The sequence below is a fragment of the Ranitomeya variabilis genome, chromosome 6 (assembly GCF_051348905.1).
Source record: "Ranitomeya variabilis isolate aRanVar5 chromosome 6, aRanVar5.hap1, whole genome shotgun sequence".
Lineage (NCBI taxonomy): Eukaryota > Metazoa > Chordata > Amphibia > Anura > Dendrobatidae > Ranitomeya > Ranitomeya variabilis.
In genome coordinates this window covers 556,675,323-556,699,784 of record NC_135237.1, presented here as the reverse complement: position 1 = coordinate 556,699,784, position 24,462 = coordinate 556,675,323, and the positions used below count along the sequence as shown (strand labels likewise).

The 24,462-nt window shown below is 38.4% G+C and overlaps 1 protein-coding gene across 1 annotated transcript in view; it reads left to right on the top strand.

Annotated features, from left to right (window-relative positions):
• Positions 1-24,462, top strand: part of COL22A1 (collagen type XXII alpha 1 chain) — a 528,277-nt gene that overhangs the window by 240,048 nt on the left and 263,767 nt on the right. The window contains exons 14-18 of the mRNA XM_077271275.1: positions 17,202-17,255; positions 18,189-18,242; positions 19,883-19,936; positions 22,337-22,390; positions 22,545-22,589. Of these exons, the coding sequence (XP_077127390.1) occupies positions 17,202-17,255; positions 18,189-18,242; positions 19,883-19,936; positions 22,337-22,390; positions 22,545-22,589 (261 nt within the window). The remainder of the gene's footprint in view (positions 1-17,201; positions 17,256-18,188; positions 18,243-19,882; positions 19,937-22,336; positions 22,391-22,544; positions 22,590-24,462) is intronic.

The window sequence follows — 24,462 nt, the reverse complement described above, 5'->3', positions numbered from 1 at the left end:
ACCACCTCCCTAGAGCTTGTTCTATGTTCAGTAACTTAGCTAGTATTTCTAGTGATCCTCAGCCACTGGGATCATAACAGTACAGCAGGCCTAAAAAGTGTTTAATGCATCGCATGAAGTGGGATAAAAGAAGTCCTGAGTACAATTTTTTTTTTCTCTACCTTTGCTGCAGTCTGTTCAGCTTCTCTCATCCCCTTAATCTCTGGGTGGTTTTGAGCTCAGCTGCAGACATGGATATTCAGAGTCTGACTTCTAGTGTGGATCATCTTGCTGCAAGGGTGCAAAATATTCAGGATTTTGTTGTTCATAGCCCTATGTCTGAGCCAAAGATAACTATTCCTGAGTTGTTTTCTGGAGATAGATCTAGGTTTCTGAATTTTAGGAATAATTGTAAATTATTTCTATCTTTGAGACCTCGTTCCTCTGGTGATTCCGCTCAGCAAGTTAAAATTGTTATCTCCTTGTTACGCGGCGACCCTCAAGATTGGGCTTTCTCTCTGGCGCCAGGAGATCCTGCATTGCTGAATGTGGATGCGTTTTTTCTGGCGCTTGGACTGCTTTATGAGGAACCTAATCTTGAGAACCAGGCAGAAAAGGCTTTGCTGGCTATCTCTCAAGGTCAGGATGAAGCTGAGGTGTACTGTCAAAAATTTCGGAAATGGTCAGTGCTTACTCAATGGAATGAGTGTGCCCTGGCTGCAAATTTCAAAGAGGGTCTTTCTGAAGCCATTAAGAATGTTACGGTGGGGTTCCCCACGCCTGCAAGTCTGAGTGATTCAATGGCTTTGGCCATTCAGATTGATCGGCGTTTGCGGGAGCGCAAATCTGCGCATCCTCTGGCAGGGTTCTCTGAACAGAGACCTGAGTCAATGCAATGTGACAGAATTCTGACTAGAATTGAGCGGCAAAGTCATAGACGTCAAAATGGGTTGTGCTTTTACTGTGGTGATTCTACTCATGTTATCTCAGCATGCTCTAAGCGCTTAAAAAAAATCGCTAAACCTGTCACCATTGGTACTATACAGCCTAAGTTCATTTTGTCTGTTACTTTAATCTGTTCTTTGTCATCCTACTCGGTTATGGCTTTTGTGGATTCAGGTGCTGCCCTGAATCTTATGGATTTGTCGTTTGCCAAGCGCTGTGGTTTTGTTCTGGAGCCTTTGGCATTTCCTATTCCACTGAGGGGAATAGATGCTACGCCATTGGCTGAGAATAAGCCACAGTATTGGACTCAGGTGACCATGTTCATGACTCCTGTACATCAGGAGGTGATTCGCTTTCTTGTGCTGCATAATTTGCATGATGTTGTAGTTTTGGGTCTGCCATGGCTGCAGGCCCATAATCCAGTTTTGGATTGGAAAGCTATGTCTGTGTCAAGTTGGGGTTGTCAGGGGATTCATGGCGATGTCCCTTTGGTGTCAATTGCTTCGTCCACTCCTTCTGAGGTCCCTGAGTTTTTGTCGGACTACCAGGATGTATTTGATGAGCCCAGATCCGGTGCCCTGCCTCCTCATAGGGATTGTGATTGTGCTATAAATTTGATTCCTGGCACTTTTTAATTTGTCTATACCAGAACATGCTGCGATGCGGAGTTATATAAAGGAGTCTTTGGCGAAGGGACATATTCACCCATCCTCCTCCCCTCTTGGTGCAGGATTTTTTTTTGTGGCCAAGAAGGATGGTTCTCTGAGACCTTGTATAGATTATCGTCTTCTAAATAAAATCACGGTCAAATTTCAGTATCCTTTGCCATTATTGTCTGATCTGTTTGCTTGGATTAAGGGATCCAGTTGGTTCACCAAGATAGATCTTCGTGGTGCCTATAACCTTGTGCGTATCAAGCAGGGGGACGAATGGAAAACAGCATTTAATACGCCCGAAGGCCATTTTGAGTACTTGGTGATGCCTTTTGGACTCTCTAATGCTCCTTCTGTGTTTCAGTCCTTTATGCATGACATTTTCCGAGAATATCTGGATAAATTTATGATTGTGTATCTGGATGACATTTTGGTCTTTTCTAATGATTGGGAGTCCCATGTGAAGCAGGTCAGGATGGTGTTTCAGGTCCTGCGTGCTAATGCTTTATTTGTGAAGGGCTCAAAATGTCTCTTCGGAGTACAGAAGGTTTCCTTTTTGGGTTTTATTTTTTCTCCTTCTACTATTGAGATGGACCCAGTCAAGGTCCAGGCTATTCATGACTGGACTCAGCCTACATCTGTTAAGAGTCTTCAGAAGTTCTTGGGTTTTGCTAATTTTTACCGTTGCTTCATCGCTAATTTTTCTGGCGTGGTTAAGCCCTTGACGCATTTGACCAAGAAAGGTTCTGATGTGACTAATTGGTCTCCTGCGGCAGTGGAAGCCTTTCGGGAGCTGAAGCGCCGGTTTTCTTCAGCTCTAGTCTTATGTCAGCCTGATATCTCCCTTCCTTTCCAGGTCGAGGTGGATGCTTCTGAGATTGGAGCAGGGGCTGTTTTGTCGCAGAGAAGCTCTGATGGCTCTGTGATGAAGCCTTGCGCCTTCTTTTCAAGAAAGTTTTCGCCTGCCGAGCGGAATTATGATGTTGGTAATCGGGAGTTGTTGGCTATGAAGTGGGCATTTGAGGAGTGGCGACATTGGCTCGAGGGAGCTAGGCATCGTGTGGTGGTCTTGACTAGTGTTGAGCATTCCGATGCTGCAAGTATCGGGTATCGGCCGATACTTGCTGTATCGGAATTTCCGATACCGAGATCCGATATTTTTGTAATATCGGATATCGGTATCGAAACAACATTAATGTAAAAAGGTGTAAAAGAAAGAATTAAAATAAAAAAAATCGCTATACTCACCTGTCCGACGCAGCCGGGACCTCGGCGATTGTAAGCGGCAGCGTTGTTTCTTTAAAATTCGCGCTTTTACTTGCTTACGTGAATTCCCGGCTTCTGATTGGTCAGGGCGGCCATGTTGCCGGGACTCGGACCAATCACAGCAAGCCGTGACGAAATTACGTCACGGCTTGCTGTGATTGGTCCGCGTCCCGGCAACATGGCCGCCATTAACCAATCACAAGCCGTGACGTCACGGGAGGCTGGACACGCGCTTATTTTGAAAAGCGCGCGTGTCCAGCCTCCCGTGACGTCACGGCTTGTGATTGGTCACGGCGCCATATTGCCGGGATGCGGACCAATCACAGCAAGCCGTGACGAAATTACGTCACGGCTTGCTGTGATTGGTCCGCGTCCCAGGAACATGGCCGCCATTAACCAATCACAAGCCGTGACGTCACGGGAGGCTGGACACGCGCTTATTTTGAAAAGCGCGCGTGTCCAGCCTCCCGTGACGTCACGGCTTGTGATTGGTCACGGCGCCATATTGCCGGGACGCGGACCAATCACAGCAAGCCGTGACGTAATTTCGTCACGGCTTGCTGTGATTGGTCCGAGTCCCGGCAACATGGCCGCCCTGACCAATCAGAAGCCGGGAATTCACGTAAGCAAGTAAAAGCGCGAATTTTAAAGAAACAACGCTGCCGCTTACAATCGCCGAGGTCCCGGCTGCGTCGGACAGGTGAGTATAGCGATATTTTTTATTTTAATTCTTTATTTTACACATTTATATGGTTCCCAGGGCCTGAAGGAGAGTTTCCTCTCCTTCAGACCCTGGGAACCATCAGGAATACCGTCCGATACCTGAGTCCCATTGACTTGTATTGGTATCGGGTATCGGTATCGGATTGGATCCGATATTTTGCCGGTATCGGCCGATACTTTCCGATACCGATACTTTCAAGTATCGGACGGTATCGCTCAACACTAGTCTTGACTGATCACAAAAATCTGATTTATCTCGAGTCTGCCAAGCGCCTGAATCCTAGAGAGGCTTGTTGGTCGTTGTTTTTCTCCCGTTTCGATTTCGTGGTCTCGAACCTGCCTGGTTCGAAGAACGTGAAGGCTGATGCCCTTTCTAGGAGTTTTGTGCCTGACTCTCCGGGACTTTCAGAGCCGGCTGGTATCCTCAAAGAGGGAGTGATTTTGTCTGCCATTTCCCCAGATTTGCGACGAGTGCTGCAGAAATTTCAGGTTGATAGACCTGACCGTTGCCCACCAGAGAGACTGTTTGTCCTAGATAGATGGACCAGCAGAGTTATTTCCGAGGTTCATTCTTCGGTGTTGGCAGGTCATCCTGGGATTTTTGGTACCAGAGATTTGGTGGCTAGGTCCTTCTGGTGGCCTTCCTTGTCGCGGGATGTGCGTTCCTTTGTGCAGTCATGTGAGATTTGTGCTCGGGCTAAGCCTTGCTGTTCTCGTGCCAGCGGTTTGCTTTTGCCTTTGCCTGTCCCAAAGAGGCCTTGGATGCACATTTCCATGGATTTTATTTCAGATCTTCCAGTATCTCAGAGAATGTCTGTCATCTGGGTGGTGTATGTTCGTTTTTCCAAAATGGTTCATTTGGTGCCCTTGCCTAAGTTGCCTTCCATCTCCGATTTGGTTCCTTTATTTTTTCAGAATGTGGTTCGCTTGCACGGCATCCCTGAAAATATTGTGTCTGACAGAGGATCCCAGTTTGTGTCCAGATTTTGGCGGATTTTTTGTGCAAAGATGGGCATTGATTTGTCTTTTTCGTCGGACTTCCATCCTCAGACGAATGGCCAAGCCGAGCGAACTAATCAGACGTTGGAAACTTATTTAAGATGTTTTGTTTCTGCTGATCAGGATGATTGGGTGACTTTTTTGCCATTGGCCGAGTTTGCCCTTAATAATCGCCTTTTTTCTGCAATTCTGGTTTTCATCCTCATTTTTCCTCGGGTCAGGTTGAGCCTTCTGACTGTCCAGGGGGTGGATTCTGTGGTGGATAGGTTGCAGCAGATTTGGAACCATGTGGTGGACAATTTGAAGTTGTCACAGGAGAAGGCTCAGTGCTTTGCCAACCGCCGTCGTGGTGTTGGTCCCCGACTTCGTGTTGGGGATTTGGTATTTTGGAAATCCTTAACCCGGTGTCTTTTCGTTTGGACCTCCCAGCATCGTTTGCCATTCATAATGTGTTCCATAGGTCTTTGTTGCGGAGGTATGTGGTGCCTGTGGTTCCTTCTGTTGAGCCTCCTGCTCCGGTGCTGGTTGAGGGCGAATTGGAGTACGTGGTGGAGAAGATCTTGGATTCTCGTATTTCCAGACAGAGGCTTCAGTATTTAGTTAAGTGGAAGGGCTATGGTCAGGAGGATAATTCCTGGGTTGTCACCTCTTATGTTCATGCGGCCGATTTGGTTTGTGCCTTCCATGCGGCTCATCCTGATCGCCCTGGGGGTCTTGATGAGGGTTCGGTGACCCCTCCTCAAGGGGGGGTACTGTTGTGAACTCTATTTCTGGGCTCCCTCTTGTGGTCACAAGTGGTACTGTGTGAGTGCTGTCTTTCTGCAGGTTTGTGACTGGCATCAGCTTTCTCGTTATCTGTGGGCTGGTTTTCTATTTAAGCTCACTTGGACTCTCAGTCTATGCCTGCTGTCAATGTATTCAGTGCTATTCTGATTCCTTCTGACTACCTTGCTACCAGTCTCTTCAAGAGAAGCTAAGTTTCCGTTTGTTCATTTTTTGATTATCAGTATTCTATGTTTCTTGTCCAGCTTGCTAATATGTGATTTCCTTGCTTGCTGGTAGCTCTAGGGGGGCTGAGTTTCTCCCCCCACACCGTTAGTTGGTGTGGGGGTTCTTGAATTCTCAGCGTGGATATTTTGTAGGGTTTTCTGCTGACCGCACAGTTCACTATCTGTCTTCTGCTATCTAGTATTAGCGGGCCTCATTTGCTAAATCTGTTTTCATTCTACGTATGTGTTTTCCCCTTACCTCACCGTTATTATTTGTTGGGGGCTTCCTATATCTTTGGGGTTATTTCTCTTGAGGCAAGTGAGGTCTTGCTTTCTCTCTAGGGGTAGTTAGTTTCTCAGGCTGCGTCGAGATGTCCAGGATTTTAGGCACGTTCACCGGCTACCTTTAGTGTGTTTGGATAGGATCAGGATTGCGGTCAGTCCAGTTACCACCTCCCTAGAGCTTGTTCTATGTTCAGTAACTTAGCTAGTATTTCTAGTGATCCTCAGCCACTGGGATCATAACAGGTGTCTATCACCCATATTACTAACCCAGTAATAAAAAGAGAAAAAAACACCACAAAATATATTATTTTTAAAAAATACCTCCCATACTCTAGCCCTGGTTCACTAATTTATGCAAAGAAGGCATGCAGATCCACAGTAATGGAAGTCCTCCATAATCCTTGGAATGCACTGTAATCCACAAATTGATACATGAAAGACATAAAAAGATTAAATAAAGACAAGAATCTATCCCTCGTTCACCAATTTATCTAAAGAAATAAATCACATAGGACGTAAACCATGGCGTTCCCATAATGTTTACCAATTCTGAAGTGCAACCTACGGAGCCTCGTTCTGAGAACAATGATTCATCGGTCACTGTGGGTTGGACAGTGCTCTTCGATATCTGGCAACTGACAAGCAGTGATGATATCACGTTACTGACTTCACTGCTCTTGCCTGGTCACACAGAGGGCATCGTGAGATTTGGAATGTCAGCAACAAGTTAATAAAAAAATATGAAACTATTTTTGATAACTAGCCAAGGTAAAGCAGACAGTTGGGGGCTGATATTAGCAGACTGTGGAGGTCCATGGATATTGGCCCTTTCTCAGCCTAAATATACCAGTTCTCAGCTGCCCCAAAGTAGGCGCATTCATTAGATGCATCAATTCTTACAGCAAAAGGGAAAGGAAAAAGTTCCAGCATGAGTCGTCTCTTCATAAAATCTTCAGTACTTTATTCCCATGTCAAGAACAAAACATCATGTGGGGACAATTCTTCCACTTTGTGTGGCTCTTTCTGACTGCCCTCGAGTGGTGGCAAATGGGGTAATATTTTTTTGGGGGGAATGATGTCGGCTGTGTAATGTCAGCTGACATCAAGCCCATTGGTTAGTACTGGAGAGGGATCCATCAGACACCCCCGTTACTAACCCAGTAATAAAACAAACACAGAAAAAAACCTTTACTTGAATAAAGACTCGCCAACACTATTCCTCGTTCACCAACTTATTATTAAAAATGTTTCCACAAAGCTCCTCCAATATAGTCCACATTTCCCAAGTGTAGCTCTGGTGTAGTAAAGTACAGCAATTTATAGGCGCCGGGTGTTGACGACAACTCTCATCAGTTGTCGTCACTATCTGTCGCCTGTGAATAGCTGTACTTTACTGCTCCAGAGCTGCATTCAGGGAACGTGGACAACAACGGAACTTTGTGGGAAAATTTATGATAATAAATATTTGAACAAGAGATAGTGCGGAGGAGACTTTATTCAAATAAACTATTTTTTTCTGTGTGTGTTTTTTTGGGGGGGTTACTGGGTTAGCAATTGGGTGTCAGATAGACACATCTCCATTACTAACCCCTGGACTTGATGCCTGCTGACATTACACAGCTGACATCAACTCAAAAAAATACTACTTTGATTGCCAATGCTCCAGGACAATGTGATGTGCCAATTTTGGGGCGCCTATGGGCTGGTATTTTTAGGCTGGGATTTGTCAAATAATGATGGACTTTCCCAGCCTAATAATATAAGCCCTCAGCAGTCTGCTTTACCTTGGCTGGTTATGAAAAAGGAAAGGACCCCGTTTAATTTTTAAAAATTATTTATTTATGGTATTTAGTTCCAGCAGCGACCTTGGAGTCAGAGATGCATCTAGTCATCTTCCCTATGCTGCTTCCATTCCATTTGAGCACTGTGTCCATCCATTTTAGTGATTTTTCCTGCCCCCAAGCGCCCAAGTCATCTCAGCCTTCTCTGCAATTAACCGGAGGAGCGCTCTTGTGTTCTTTATGAGAAAGCAGCCCTCAGACATCTCTGCTGGCAGTTTATCTCTTGGAGAACAAAGGGATTACCAGTCTGCTATCGGACTTGAGCTTTCCACATCTCCCCAAAGATCACTTGGCTGCCGCCTCAATGCACATTAGAGTGTCGGCTGAACCCATCGATATCAACGGGTGCAACTGCTTTTAGTCTGTGTACACAAGACTTTAGTCATAACTTTATATCCTATGTTCTTGTCCATCTCTTTTTACTACATTTATACTTAACAATTCTGATACATACCATCCACTCATTTGTCAATTAAGCTGAAATTTTGGATCTATTCCCCCCAGCTCCGATGTTCTGGGTCCATTTATTAGATAATAGGCAAAATCGGTGTTTATGTGGTGCATTACATGATGTCTAAAGTTACAAAGCCATTTCTTTTCTAGGAGAAAAATGATGATTGATGTCTAGACAGCAGCGGCAGAAATAACCGCTAAATAATGTTGGCTCAGATTCTAAACAACATGAGTCATGTTTCAAAATTTCATTTACAAATAGGGCCCGGGGGAAATCTGGAAACCACCACACAATGAAGTGTACAATGAGATGACAACGAAGATTGTAAATATTCCATTTCAGAGGAAAATGTTATCACCTAAAAATGTTTCGAGCTTCAGTTCGGGTTTATTTAGATATTGACATTAATGGTTTAACTGGGCACAAAAAGTGAACCCCTGAACTAATCAGTGATCAGCTGTAGTCTATGGTGACATGTGGCAGTATGTTTTCAGTTTTCCTACAGCGCCTCCACAGGGAAAATGAAGCAGTACATATTAATGAGATGTCTGTGTAAGACAGGACAGGTCCACCAGAGGAAAGGTTTGTTTCTAACCGCACTCAATTCTGGCCAAGCGATGAAAATCCCGAACTAAGAAACACTAATCAATAAGTAAAGCGTTCTATACACAATAAGCAGCAGTTGACCATTCGTTCATTTGACACCTATCTCCCGTGACTCCTGCTGCGAGTGCTTGGCTTTCCTGTGTTCTCAATGAGAGAGCCACTGCCCGACAAAAGAATCGGCATTCCGATACTGGATTCTTATATTTCCCCCAACACCATCTTGCGAGTTGGGTGGTCACTAATCAACTTTGGATTGTGAGCTGATCCTGCCGTTATTAGCAAGTTAGGCCAATGTTATTGTAATGTGTATAGGGCGCTTAAGAAGTCCTATGTCTCCTATGTACTCAAGAACACAACTACTATAATACTGCCCCTAAGTACAAGAATATAACTCCTATAATACTGCGCCTAAGTACAAGAATATAACTACTATAATACTGCTCCTATGTACAAGAATGTAACTGCTATAATACTGCTCCTATGTACAAGAATATATCTACTATAATAATGCCCCTATGTACAAGAATATAACTACTGTAATACTGCTCCTATGTACAAGAATATAACTACTATAATACTGCTCCTATGTACAAGAATATAACTACTATAATACTGCCCCTATGTACAAGAATATAACTACTATAATACTGCCCCTATGTACAAGAATATAACTACTGTAATACTGCTCCTATGTACAAGAATATAACTCCTATAATACTGCTCCTATGTACAAGAATATAACTGCTATAATACTGCTCCTATGTACAAGAATATAACTGCTATAATACTGCCCCTATGTACAGGGATATAACTACTATAATACTGCTCCTATATACAAGAATATAACTACTATAATACTGCTCCTATATACAAGAATATAACTACTATAATACTGCCCCTATGTACAAGAATATAACTACTATAACACTGCTCCTATGTACAAGAATATAACTACTATAATACTGCTCCTATGTACAAGAATATAACTACTATAATGCTGCTCCTATGTACAAGAATATAACTACTATAATACTGCCCCCTATGTACAAGAATATAACTACAATAATGCTGCCCCTATGTACAAGAATATAACTACTATAATACTGCTCCTATGTACAAGAATATAACTACTATAATACTGCGTCCTATGTACAAGAATATAACTACTATAATACTGCGCCTAAGTACAAGAATATAACTACTATAATACTGCGCCTAAGTACAAGAATATAACTACTATAATACTGCATCCTATGTACAAGAATATAACTACTATAATACTGGTCCTATGTACAAGAATATAAGTACTATAATACTGCGCCTAAGTACAAGAATATAACTACTATAATACTGCGTCCTATGTACAAGAATATAACTACTATAAACTGCCCCTTTGTACAAGAATATAACTACTATAATACTGCTCCTATGTACAAGAATATAACTACTATAATACTGCTCCTATGTACAAGAATATAACTACTATAATACTGCCCCATGTACAAGAATATAACTACTATAATACTGCTCCTATGTACAAGAATATAACTACTATAATACTGCCTCATATGTACAAGAATATAACTACTATAATACTGCTCCTATGTACAAGAATGTAACTGCTATAATACTGCTCCTATGTACAAGAATATATCTACTATAATACTGCCCCTATGTACAAGAATATAACTACTATAATACTGCCCCTATGTACAAGAATATAACTACTATAATACTGCCCCTATGTACAAGAATATAACTACTGTAATACTGCTCCTATGTACAAGAATATAACTACTATAATACTGCTCCTATGTACAAGAATATAACTACTATAATACTGCCCCATGTACAAGAATATAACTACTATAATACTGCTCCTATGTACAAGAATATAACTACTATAATACTGCCTCATATGTACAAGAATATAACTACTATAATACTGCTCCTATGTACAAGAATGTAACTGCTATAATACTGCTCCTATGTACAAGAATATATCTACTATAATACTGCCCCTATGTACAAGAATATAACTACTATAATACTGCCCCTATGTACAAGAATATAACTACTATAATACTGCCCCTATGTACAAGAATATAACTGCTGTAATACTGCTCCTATGTACAAGAATATAACTACTATAACACTGCTCCTATGTACAAGAATATAACTGCTATAATACTGCCCCTATGTACAGGGATATAACTACTATAATACTGCTCCTATATACAAGAATATAACTACTATAATACTGCTCCTATATACAAGAATATAACTACTATAATACTGCCCCTATGTACAAGAATATAACTACTATAACACTGCTCCTATGTACAAGAATATAACTACTATAATACTGCTCCTATGTACAAGAATATAACTACTATAATGCTGCTCCTATGTACAAGAATATAACTACTATAATACTGCCCCCTATGTACAAGAATATAACTACTATAATACTGCTCCTATGTACAAGAATATAACTACTATAATACTGCCCCATGTACAAGAATATAACTACTATAATACTGCTCCTATGTACAAGAATATAACTACTATAATACTGCCTCATATGTACAAGAATATAACTACTATAATACTGCTCCTATGTACAAGAATATAACTACTATAATACTGCCCCCTATGTATAGGAATATAACTACTATAATACTGCCCCATGTACAAGAATATAACTACTATAATACTGCCCCTATGTACAAGAATATAACTACTATAATACTGCCCCTATGTACAAGAATATAACTACTTTAATACTGCCCCTATGTACAAGAATATAACTACTGTAATATAGCTCCTATGTACAAGAATATAACTACTATAATACTGCCCCTATGTACAAGAATATAACTACTATAATACTGCCCCTATGTACAAGAATATAAGTACTATAATACTGCCCCTATGTACAAAAATATAACTACTATAATACTGCTCCTATGTACAAGAATATATCTAATATAATACTGCTCCTATGTGCAAGGATATAAGTACTATAATACTGCTCCTATGTACAAGAATATATCTAATATAATACTGCCCCTATGTACAAGAATATAACTACTATAATACTGCCCCTATGTAGAAGAACATAACTACTATAATACTGCCCTTATGTACAAGAATATATCTAATATAATACTGCTCCTATGTACAAGAATATAAGTACTATAATACTGCCCCTATGTACAAGAATATAACTACTATAATACTGCCCCTATGTACAAGAATATAACTACTATAATGTAATACTGCTCCTATGTACAAGAAGATAACTACTATAATACTGCTCCTATATACAGGAATATAACTACTATAATGCTGCCCCCTATGTACAAGAATATTAGTACTATAATACTGCCCCTATGTACAAGAATATAACTACTATAATACTGCTCCTATGTACAAGAATATAACTACTATAATACTGCCCCTATGTACAAGAATATAAGTACTATAATACTGCCCCTATGTACAAAAATATAACTACTATAATACTGCTCCTATGTACAAGAATATATCTAATATAATACTGCTCCTATGTGCAAGAATATAAGTACTATAATACTGCTCCTATGTACAAGAATATATCTAATATAATACTGCCCCTATGTACAAGAATATAACTACTATAATACTGCCCCTATGTAGAAGAACATAACTACTATAATACTGCCCTTATGTACAAGAATATATCTAATATAATACTGCTCCTATGTACAAGAATATAAGTACTATAATACTGCCCCTATGTACAAGAATATAACTACTATAATACTGCCCCTATGTACAAGAATATAACTACTGTAATACTGCTCCTATGTACAAGAATATAACTACTATAATACTGCTCCTATGTACAAGAATATAACTACTATAATACTGCCCCATGTACAAGAATATAACTACTATAATACTGCTCCTATGTACAAGAATATAACTACTATAATACTGCCTCATATGTACAAGAATATAACTACTATAATACTGCTCCTATGTACAAGAATGTAACTGCTATAATACTGCTCCTATGTACAAGAATATATCTACTATAATACTGCCCCTATGTACAAGAATATAACTACTATAATACTGCCCCTATGTACAAGAATATAACTACTATAATACTGCCCCTATGTACAAGAATATAACTACTGTAATACTGCTCCTATGTACAAGAATATAACTACTATAATACTGCTCCTATGTACAAGAATATAACTGCTATAATACTGCCCCTATGTACAGGGATATAACTACTATAATACTGCTCCTATATACAAGAATATAACTACTATAATACTGCTTCTATATACAAGAATATAACTACTATAATACTGCCCCTATGTACAAGAATATAACTACTATAACACTGCTCCTATGTACAAGAATATAACTACTATAATACTGCTCCTATGTACAAGAATATAACTACTATAATGCTGCTCCTATGTACAAGAATATAACTACTATAATACTGCCCCCTATGTACAAGAATATAACTACTATAATACTGCTCCTATGTACAAGAATATAACTACTATAATACTGCCCCATGTACAAGAATATAACTACTATAATACTGCTCCTATGTACAAGAATATAACTACTATAATACTGCCTCATATGTACAAGAATATAACTACTATAATACTGCTCCTATGTACAAGAATATAACTACTATAATACTGCCCCCTATGTATAGGAATATAGCTACTATAATACTGCCCCCTATGTACAAGAATATAACTACTATAATACTGCCCCTATGTACAAGAATATAACTACTATAATACTGCCCCTATGTACAAGAATATAACTACTATAATGTAATACTGCTCCTATGTGCAAGAAGATAACTACTATAATACTGCCCCTATGTACAGGAATATTACTACTATAATGCTGCCCCCTATGTACAAGAATATTAGTACTATAATACTGCCCCTATGTACAAGAATATAACTACTATAATACTACTCCTATGTACAAGAATATAACTACTATAATACTGCCCCTATGTACAAGAATATAACTACTATAATACTGCCCCTATGTACAAGAATTTAACTACTATAATACTGCCCCCATGTACAAGAATATAAGTACGATAATACTGCCCCTATGTACAAGAATATATCTACTATAATAATGCGTCCTATGTACAAGAATATAACTACTATAATACTGCGCCTAAGTACAAGAATATAACTACTATAATACTGCGCCTAAGTACAAGAATATAACTACTATAATACTGCGTCCTATGTACAAGAATATAACTACTATAATACTGGTCCTATGTACAAGAATATAACTACTATAATACTGCGCCTAAGTACAAGAATATAACTACTATAATACTGCGTCCTATGTACAAGAATATAACTACTATAAACTGCCCCTTTGTACAAGAATATAACTACTATAATACTGCTCCTATGTACAAGAATATAACTACTATAATACTGCCCCATGTACAAGAATATAACTACTATAATACTGCTCCTATGTACAAGAATATAACTACTATAATACTGCCTCATATGTACAAGAATATAACTACTATAATACTGCTCCTATGTACAAGAATATAACTACTATAATACTGCCCCCTATGTATAGGAATATAACTACTATAATACTGCCCCATGTACAAGAATATAACTACTATAATACTGCCCCTATGTACAAGAATATAACTACTATAATACTGCCCCTATGTACAAGAATATAACTACTATAATACTGCCCCTATGTACAAGAATATAACTACTGTAATATTGCTCCTATGTACAAGAATATAACTACTATAATACTGCCCCTATGTACAAGAATATAACTACTATAATACTGCCCCTATGTACAAGAATATAAGTACTATAATACTGCCCCTATGTACAAAAATATAACTACTATAATACTGCTCCTATGTACAAGAATATATCTAATATAATACTGCTCCTATGTGCAAGAATATAAGTACTATAATACTACTCCTATGTACAAGAATATATCTAATATAATACTGCCCCTATGTACAAGAATATAACTACTATAATACTGCCCCTATGTAGAAGAACATAACTACTATAATACTGCCCTTATGTACAAGAATATATCTAATATAATACTGCTCCTATGTACAAGAATATAACTACTATAATACTGCCCCTATGTACAAGAATATAACTACTTTAATACTGCCCCTATGTACAAGAATTTAACTACTATAATACTGCCCCCATGTACAAGAATATTAGTACGATAATACTGCCCCTATGTACAAGAATATATCTACTATAATACTGCGTCCTATGTACAAGAATATAACTACTATAATACTGCGCCTAAGTACAAGAATATAACTACTATAATACTGCGCCTAAGTACAAGAATATAACTACTATAATACTGCGTCCTATGTACAAGAATATAACTATTATAATACTGGTCCTATGTACAAGAATATAACTACTATAATACTGCGCCTAAGTACAAGAATATAACTACTATAATACTGCGTCCTATGTACAAGAATATAACTACTATAAACTGCCCCTTTGTACAAGAATATAACTACTATAATACTGCTCCTATGTACAAGAATATAACTACTATAATACTGCTCCTATGTACAAGAATATAACTACTATAATACTGCCTCATATGTACAAGAATATAACTACTATAATACTGCTCCTATGTACAAGAATATAACTACTATAATACTGCCCCCTATGTATAGGAATATAACTACTATAATACTGCCCCATGTACAAGAATATAACTACTATAATACTGCCCCTATGTACAAGAATATAACTACTATAATACTGCCCCTATGTACAAGAATATAACTACTATAATACTGCCCCTATGTACAAGAATATAACTACTGTAATATTGCTCCTATGTACAAGAATATAACTACTATAATACTGCCCCTATGTACAAGAATATAACTACTATAATACTGCCCCTATGTACAAGAATATAAGTACTATAATACTGCCCCTATGTACAAAAATATAACTACTATAATACTGCTCCTATGTACAAGAATATATCTAATATAATACTGCTCCTATGTGCAAGAATATAAGTACTATAATACTACTCCTATGTACAAGAATATATCTAATATAATTCTGCCCCTATGTACAAGAATATAACTACTATAATACTGCCCCTATGTAGAAGAACATAACTACTATAATACTGCCCTTATGTACAAGAATATATCTAATATAATACTGCTCCTATGTACAAGAATATAAGTACTATAATTCTGCCCCTATGTACAAGAATATAACTACTGTAATACTGCCCCTATGTACAAGAATATAACTACTATAATGTAATACTGCTCCTATGTACAAGAAGATAACTACTATAATACTGCCCCTATGTACAGGAATATAACTACTATAATGCTGCCCCCTATGTACAAGAATATTAGTACTATAATACTGCCCCTATGTACAAGAATATATCTAATATAATACTGCTCCTATGTACAAGAATATAAGTACTATAATTCTGCCCCTATGTACAAGAATATAACTACTATAATACTGCTCCTGTGTACAAGAATATAACTACTATAATGTAATACTGCTCCTATGTACAAGAAGATAACTACTATAATACTGCCCCTATGTACAGGAATATAACTACTATAATACTGCCCCTATGTACAAGAATATAACTACTATAATGTAATACTGCTCCTATGTACAAGAAGATAACTACTATAATACTGCCCCTATGTACAGGAATATAACTACTATAATACTGCTCCTATGTACAAGAATATAACTACTATAATACTGCTCCTATGTACAAGAATATAATTACTATAATACTGCCCCCATGTACAAGAATATAAAGAATATAACTACTATAATACTGCTCCTATGTACAAGAATATAACTACTATAATACTGCTCCTATGTACAAGAATATAACTACTATAATACTGCTCCTATGTACAAGAATATAATTACTATAATACTGCCCCCATGTACAAGAATATAAAGAATATAACTACTATAATACTGCTCCTATGTATAAGAATATAACTACTATAATACTGCCCCTATGTACAAGAATATAACTACTATAATACTGCCCCGTATGTACAAGAATTTAACTACTATAATACTGCCCCTATGTACAAGAATATAAGTACTATAATACTGTACCTGGTGGACAGGCTTACTTATTGTGATTGAAATATTTTTAATACTGAATCCGTGTAAATATCTTGCCCGTTCTGGGTTATCACTGGCCATCTTATTCTCGTTTCTGGTTAGGACAATCTCATTTTGAGATGCATTTTGGTGTGAAATATATTATACTGTGTATAAGGAATATGTTGTACATTATCTACACGTTTTTTGCAATAATTGTATATTTTATATTTCAGGGTGAGGCTGGCATAGAAGGACTTCAGGGAAATAAAGGCGAAAGAGGAGACAAGGTAATGGCCACAATATCCTCGGTCTGTTTTTGTGTCTTTCTGTGACATTTTACTCTTTTCAGATATATTTGCTTTGATAGCTTTTTTCATTAGATTATAACATAATTATTTTGCTGTCTGTTATCAATGAGTGATGATTTCGAATTTTCATTTCTAAAGTCTAAAAAAAAAAATGGATACATTTAATTTTTTCACATTATTTATATGATTCTTGTTTATTGCCTGTTCACAGTGCTGCATTATGAGCTACAGTTGGCTTTTCCCTTTGTCTATAAGAAATTTTATACAGTTTAATTTTTTTTTACTTGAGTAACATTTTACCAGTTTATCTGCTTCTCTGAGCATATAACAGGATATTTAAAGGTTTTTAATCTGTGGGGAAAACACTAGTTTTCTTGTTCACTGACAGCAAACTATATTTTGAAAATGGCAAGAATTTGTAGCATACAATCTATTAAAACATTTTAATTCGCATTTTAAAAATTGCATTATTTATGTAGGACCTTTCTTATATTTCACTTTTAGGGCTTTTCCCCCACAATTAAAATCTATTTTGAAGTCATATCATAGGTGGTCATTCGCTGATCAATGGTTGTCCGACCCCTGAGACTCCATGAATCTTGGGAACCCAGCTTTGGAACCCAAGAATGGGACTCTGCAATGCAACAGAGATGCATATTCTCAACGTTTCTTCTAATCAATGTTTACCTGACTGTCAAAAATTCTGTGGCAGCCCGATAGAATATGCACCTCAACGCAAAGCCCTATTTCCGGATCACTGGGGGTCCCATCGGTCAGACCTCCAGAGATCTGTAAGTTGTCCTCTATCATGCGGTGGGATTACCTCTTTGAATAAATTGTGACCTAATATATGGCTATACTATATGCTAGCTTCCCTAAGAGTCTTACAGCATGTACTTTTTTATTTCTCAGGGATCTTTTGGGCCTCCTGGCCCATTCGGCAGGGATGGAGCTAAAGGAGAGAGGGTAATGTAATTATATTTGTCAAAAGTCAACCATTGCATGTTATCCATTGTTAGCGTAATGCCAAGTATGGAATCTGGTCCAAGAGTGAGACTTAATGCCAGTTCCTTTCTGGCAGCAGGTGAGATGGTTTTCCAGCTAGAGATACCAAAATGCATAGCCAAAAGCAAGATCTATCAGATTGGAATTAAGGGCAAAAAGCTTTTTCGAGTTGGAAGAAAACTCATCAAGAGAGAACATTTCCAGGAGACTGTTTATTGGTTGGTAAAGGCAAGTCTGAAGTGATGAGTAGAAGATATCTTCACCCCCAGCCCAAGTAAAGAAATGTAGACTTTACCAATTGGATTCCCAAGACAGTGCCCAATATATAATAGAAAAAGTTTAGTGGGCTAGGCGGAATCCAAGTCAGCTATAGGCAGGACCTAAATTTTCATCATAAGATAGGGTCAGAATGTGATGCCGGGGTCAGTATGTGAAATGTCCAAGAACAAGCAAACTGAAGCAAGATGAGTCACCAAAAAAAAAAAATGTCAAAAATGCAAATAGGAAAACTCAAAGACCTGAAATGCTCTGGAAAAGTGGAGCTCTTACTCTTGAATGTCCTAAGAGTGTGATATCTCAGATTGTTGATCCCACGAAGCAATCCTGTCATCATGGTGACACCATTGCTCTACAAAAGATGACACCTGATTTGGTCCACAATCACAGTCTGACCATAGTTGACCAACAAGAGAAAGACTTTAAAAATCAAGTTCTTGTCCACTTTTAATTATTGTCAAGTTGCACTCATCATGTACCGCTAACTGATCATTTCGGAAGTAATTTCAAAATGTAAGAAACCCTAAAGGCACGTAATCTGGACTTGTCTCCTTAAGAACATCATGGGTCCTGTTTGGGATGTCCATTACCTTTGGAACTAAATGTAAATTGGGAAAAATATGAGGTCTGAATAATATTAAGATGGCATGACTATCAGTGCATTTCTCGTAAGTCAAAATTCAAGGATTTTAGCCTCAAAACTACCGTCAATAGTTTGCTTCAAGGGGTATTAATGTCAAGTTTAGTAGAATGTCTTTTCCGATTCTGATTCAATCACATTCAATCAATCCTGATCTGGTTTGTCACCTTTTTGGCTGAATTATGCAGAGCTGCTCACATACTCAAACAAATGGACGATGGACAATCTCAAATTCTTCTCAAGTAATGGATCCAGGCACATGAATATTTCCTTCAACAGCCTGTCTTACTCCGAGATCTCACCTATGGAAAGTGTGGAATGGGTTTGGTGCCCCAGTGCCATTTGCCTTAGTTACTCATTATCCTTACTTTACTACGCTTTTTTGACCTTTTGTTGGGATAATGACTTTGGATTTTTGTGAACGTTTAGCCTTTTGGACCTCTACAAGGTTGGTTTACTAATACAACTGTTCTTCAAAGCTTCAGACAGAAAATGGTCACCTTCAATAGTTTGGCTTATACAAAAAAAAGTCACCGTTCCACCCCATGTTGAGCTCCATATTGAGCATTTCCCAATTACAAGATGATCTGGACAAAACGATTGTGGATTAACAATTACATGATCACATCATAAAGTGAAAGAAGCTACAAATGAATCTAACTCATGTTCACATTTCACTTTTCAGGGTGACCGAGGACAGCGGGGTGAAGCTGGGGTTGCGGGCCCTCCGGGACCTCAGGTAAATGTCTGATTATTTCTTTCTTTCTTGCTAATTCTTTCTTTATTACTTACTTTCTTACTACGTATAACATGAGGGTTGTGGATTATGACTCTAATTGTGAAGGAGACTGATCAGTAGAGCACAATCTTATCCTTTTCGATTGCCTTCATTTTGTTTCAAATTGGCAAAATTTCATAAACTCATCGTAACGTGTAGGAAGTCTATACTTTAGGTCTCGTATGTTGTACATTTTTGCACTACATGACTGGTGTTCTCAGTTACTATATGTTCTATATATGGCCAAGTTCATCTTCTCCTTCCAGATGTTCTTTGCCCTAAAGTTGCATGGTTTTTTGTACAACCTTCTGCCCTTGGACTTGAAGGCCATTGAAACCAGTCTATTATTTAATCCTACGATGTGCATATTGGTGTTTTTCTTCATGAGGACCACCACTCTAGAATAACATTTAAAGGCAATCGTTGCCATTTTAGGCCTATTTCACCTCTCGTTGCCTATCCCCTACCGAGATGAATGAAAAACCCTACTGGAATAGCTAGTTTTTGGAAGGTTCAAGACTGGTTTGGCAGGGTCCTGGAGATTTGCTGACTATTCTGAGAGTATGGGTGGTGTATCCTTATTCGAGGAGGTCCCAGGAGAGTTGACATATATGGGTTACTTATAGATCATGCACACAGTCATGAACTTGTGTCTTACCATACACTACTGTATGTATTATGTGGCACGACTACATGGGCAAATCTTTAAGATCAGTATATAATACTATACCACAACTTTTTTTTTACTATTAATTTCTCTGTAGAAACATTACTATCATTTTTGATTTCTTGCCATAAATATGTAATTTTTTTACCCTATCAAAAAGCCGTTATTCCCCCGAATTTGACGATATTTTTCTTTTGTCTCTGCGCCTCTCCGTTCCTGAAATATGGCCTCCTTTTCCTTGTATATAAATCCAGGTTTCTTAGCCAAGGAGGTGTGGTCATCAACTCCTCTCAGTGGATGCCTACTGGAGGACAGCGCCCACTTGGCTAAGAACACTAGATTTATACACAGAGTAGATAGGGCCATATCTCAGGAACCGAGAGGCGCAGGAAGAAAATAAAAACATCTCCGGAATCAGGAGAACAGTGGCATTTATACCAGGTAATACATATTACATAATTATGGGAAGTGTCAGGTCCATTTTAAAGTAGGTAAACAGAACACAATGGAGCATTAGACAAATAAAATGTAACAGAGTTTATAAGAACATAAAAGTAGAACCCACGGGACTTAATTTAGGAAGTTTTACACCAAACGTTAACCCCGCTGCTTTATATCTTTTCGTTTTTTTCTTTCTCTTTATGCTTCTGCTAATGAATGTACAATTGATTCAGACAATGGGAGCAGGAGAAAATGTGTTTAACTCTTGTGAATTGTCTGTATTCCTGCCTTAATTAGACTCCGGATTTGATTTTCCCTTCATCTGAGTCCAATCAATAACATAAAAAGAATCTGATTTACCAAACAGAAGGCGCAAGATTGGACTTATTCATTATTGAGTCGGTTGAGCAGTCGCTGCGTCTCTGTTGGAAAAACGACATAAAACTTTTGAGTAAATTATTAATCTGTGTGTTCGGAACAAGACAGTAATGGGAGTTTGATGGATGTAAGACACGGCGGTAGATTTGCTTCCACGGGCAGACTTAGGGCCCGATTCATTAAGCGGTTTAGAACAGTTTTCTGCTATAAAGCCGCTTTGAAATATATCCACATTTTTTTCATGACTCAAAAGTTTTGCAACTTTTTGATACTTTCACGGCAACTTTTTGAAAAGTGAGTTAAGTTTAGGAAAAAAGGGGGACGTATCAAAAAGTACTGCAAAAAAGGTAGTGTATGTTCCTACAGACATGTCCTCCAGACCATAGAGTACAGTTCCTATACTGAAACATGCGCCAAACTCTAAGAGGTGTCCGCCTTTGGCACTTCCTACGCCAGAGACATCCCATAAAAAAAAACACAAGTCTTGATGAAACCATGCCTAAGAGTTTGGAAAGTCGACGTAGTCCTCATATTACTAAAAGGGGTGAAAAGATGGATAAACAACAACAACAAACATACTGCCATGCGCAGTTCTGAAATAATAAATCTATAAAGTGCTCAAATATAATACCGCTAAACAGTGCCGATTCGTTTCATCAAATCAGCCCAAGAACTAGCGCTTTAAAGACTACAAATAATAATGCCATGTAATGGCCAAAGCTCAGGACACCGATGTAGCTGGGACTTGCAGTTAACTCTTTTCCTGAACTGTCGTGAGCGTTTGGTGGAGAATACACAGTGTTTGGTATTTTTTGCCATTTTTCTTACAATTTACTGTATAATTTTATAAAATCGCTCCTCTTTTTAATTTATAGGGGCTGGAAGGACCCAGAGGGCCTCCCGGAGGTCTTGGACAAGTAGGATCTCCTGTAAGTTGAAGTTATTGCTCAATATCAATACGTAGACTTTTCTTAGTGACCAGTGATATTTTAATATCTGTACCTTCAGGCGTATCCTGAATGCACCCAGTATCATTTTGCTTTTTTATTTCATTTTTTTTACATTTTTTAAAATTTATTTTAGGGTTTACAAGGGGAACGTGGTGAGAGAGGAACCCGCGGAGAAAAGGTAACAGTAGAGTTAACGTGTAGCAAAGTTTATTGATCCACTAATAAATTATTTAAAAGACATTCTAAAAATTCTTGGAACTTCAAAATTTACACAGAAATTTTAAAAATCTTGAACAAATCTTCCAAAATTCGATTTGGGCAGATTTGGCAGATCGGGAGGAGATTTGATTCATATAGAATAAATTTGGTGCAAATCAAATCTGCTGGGAAAAGTTTAATGAAATGATAATCTCTTATACTCCTCCCCATCCTGTCTCGCTAATACCTGGTCAACTTCTCATCGGCTTTTCTTCTCCACCCGATCACTTCTGGGTCTTCTGGCACTACTATTGACTAGACTTCATGGCACAATGCATGTCATTGACGTTGATGACGTATGCCATCTCCCATTTGACCGCTTAGGACCTTCTGAATGTTTGCACTAGAAAGCCCAGAAGGAAAAGAAGGCCAGTCGATAACGAGAGAGGTATGGAAAGGCCCAAGGAAAAGTTGGTATAAGAGTTTGTTTTTCAACCGCGCCGCGACCCTCTGATTCAAATCTTTGCTCAAATCAATTCTCCAAAAATACGAATTGTGGCAAATCGTAATTTTTCTTGAAATTTGTAATGAATTTGACTAGTTACGAAGCGTTTCGCTCATTTCTAGTCATGAAGCTACTGGAAATAACATGTTGATTACTGGACTACTGAAATGACAGCACCATAAAAAGAGATGAGGAAGCCTACAAAGAAAATAACAAAGTTCCTGTTACCTTGTGTAGATCCATGTATAGTATAGGCCGGCATGAGTTCCTGTTGACGGGTTTAATCAGCAGATAAGAGAAGAGTAGACTTTGGTCCATTTCCTTGCTCGGTAAATTGGAGACAGATCTGAAGATCTTTGAAGCTCACCCTACTATTATGGCATTTTCTTAAGAATTGGACTTGTATGCTATAGGCATCGAGGAACCGAAAGAGTCCACACCCTTATCCTTCGTTTTTGAGAATAAATCAGTTAAAGGGGTTGTCCACTCTCAAGATATTGTTGACTTTCTTCAGAAAGATCCACAGTATGAAATCTGTAAGGGTTCAACACTTGACACCCCCAAGTTGAAACCACCACTGGTGGTTGAAGGTGGCCAGTAAGCTGAGATGAAGCATCACAACTTGAAACACTGTTTAGTCTCCAACCCCAGGTACAGCATCTCAACTTCTATTTAAGTAAGCAGGACTCGAAAAATCTGATTTTGATTAATTATTGTAAGAATAGGTCATCAGTATCAAAGGAGGGAAAAACTTCTTTGAAGGGTTTCTCCCATAAAAAAACATATATGACCTGTTTAATAAATGAGTGATTGTTGGAGGTCAAAAAGTTGATAACACCCTCATTCCGGAGAGTAGGGAGCCCAAAGTTTCCTGTGCGAGTGGAGTGGTAGTGATCACCTGCGGCCATCAATACAATAAACAGTGAAGGGAGCAGTGGTTGCACATGCTCACTGCTGTTCCATTTACGCAGAGGACTTTTCCTCAAGATCAGTGATGGAAACAGTGTTCAGATCACCAGCGTTAATACATTTATCACCTCTGCTGTGGTTAGGTGGTAAATGTTGTTTATAGGATGTTGTTCCATGTTTGAATAAGGCCTTTAAAGGTGTTGTCCCACAAATAATATTTATCACCTATTAGCTAATAAATGTGTAAATGGCAGAAGTCTAGCTACTGAGACTACCACTGATCCTGAGATCAGGGAGTTCAAAGTTCCCTGTGGTAGACAGTGAAGGGAGCAGTACTGAGCATGTGCGACCACCACTCTTATAGGCAGTAAAGGGTGCAGTACAGATCATGAATGAAAATCACTCTTTTAGACAGTGAAGGGAGCGTTAGTGAGCATGT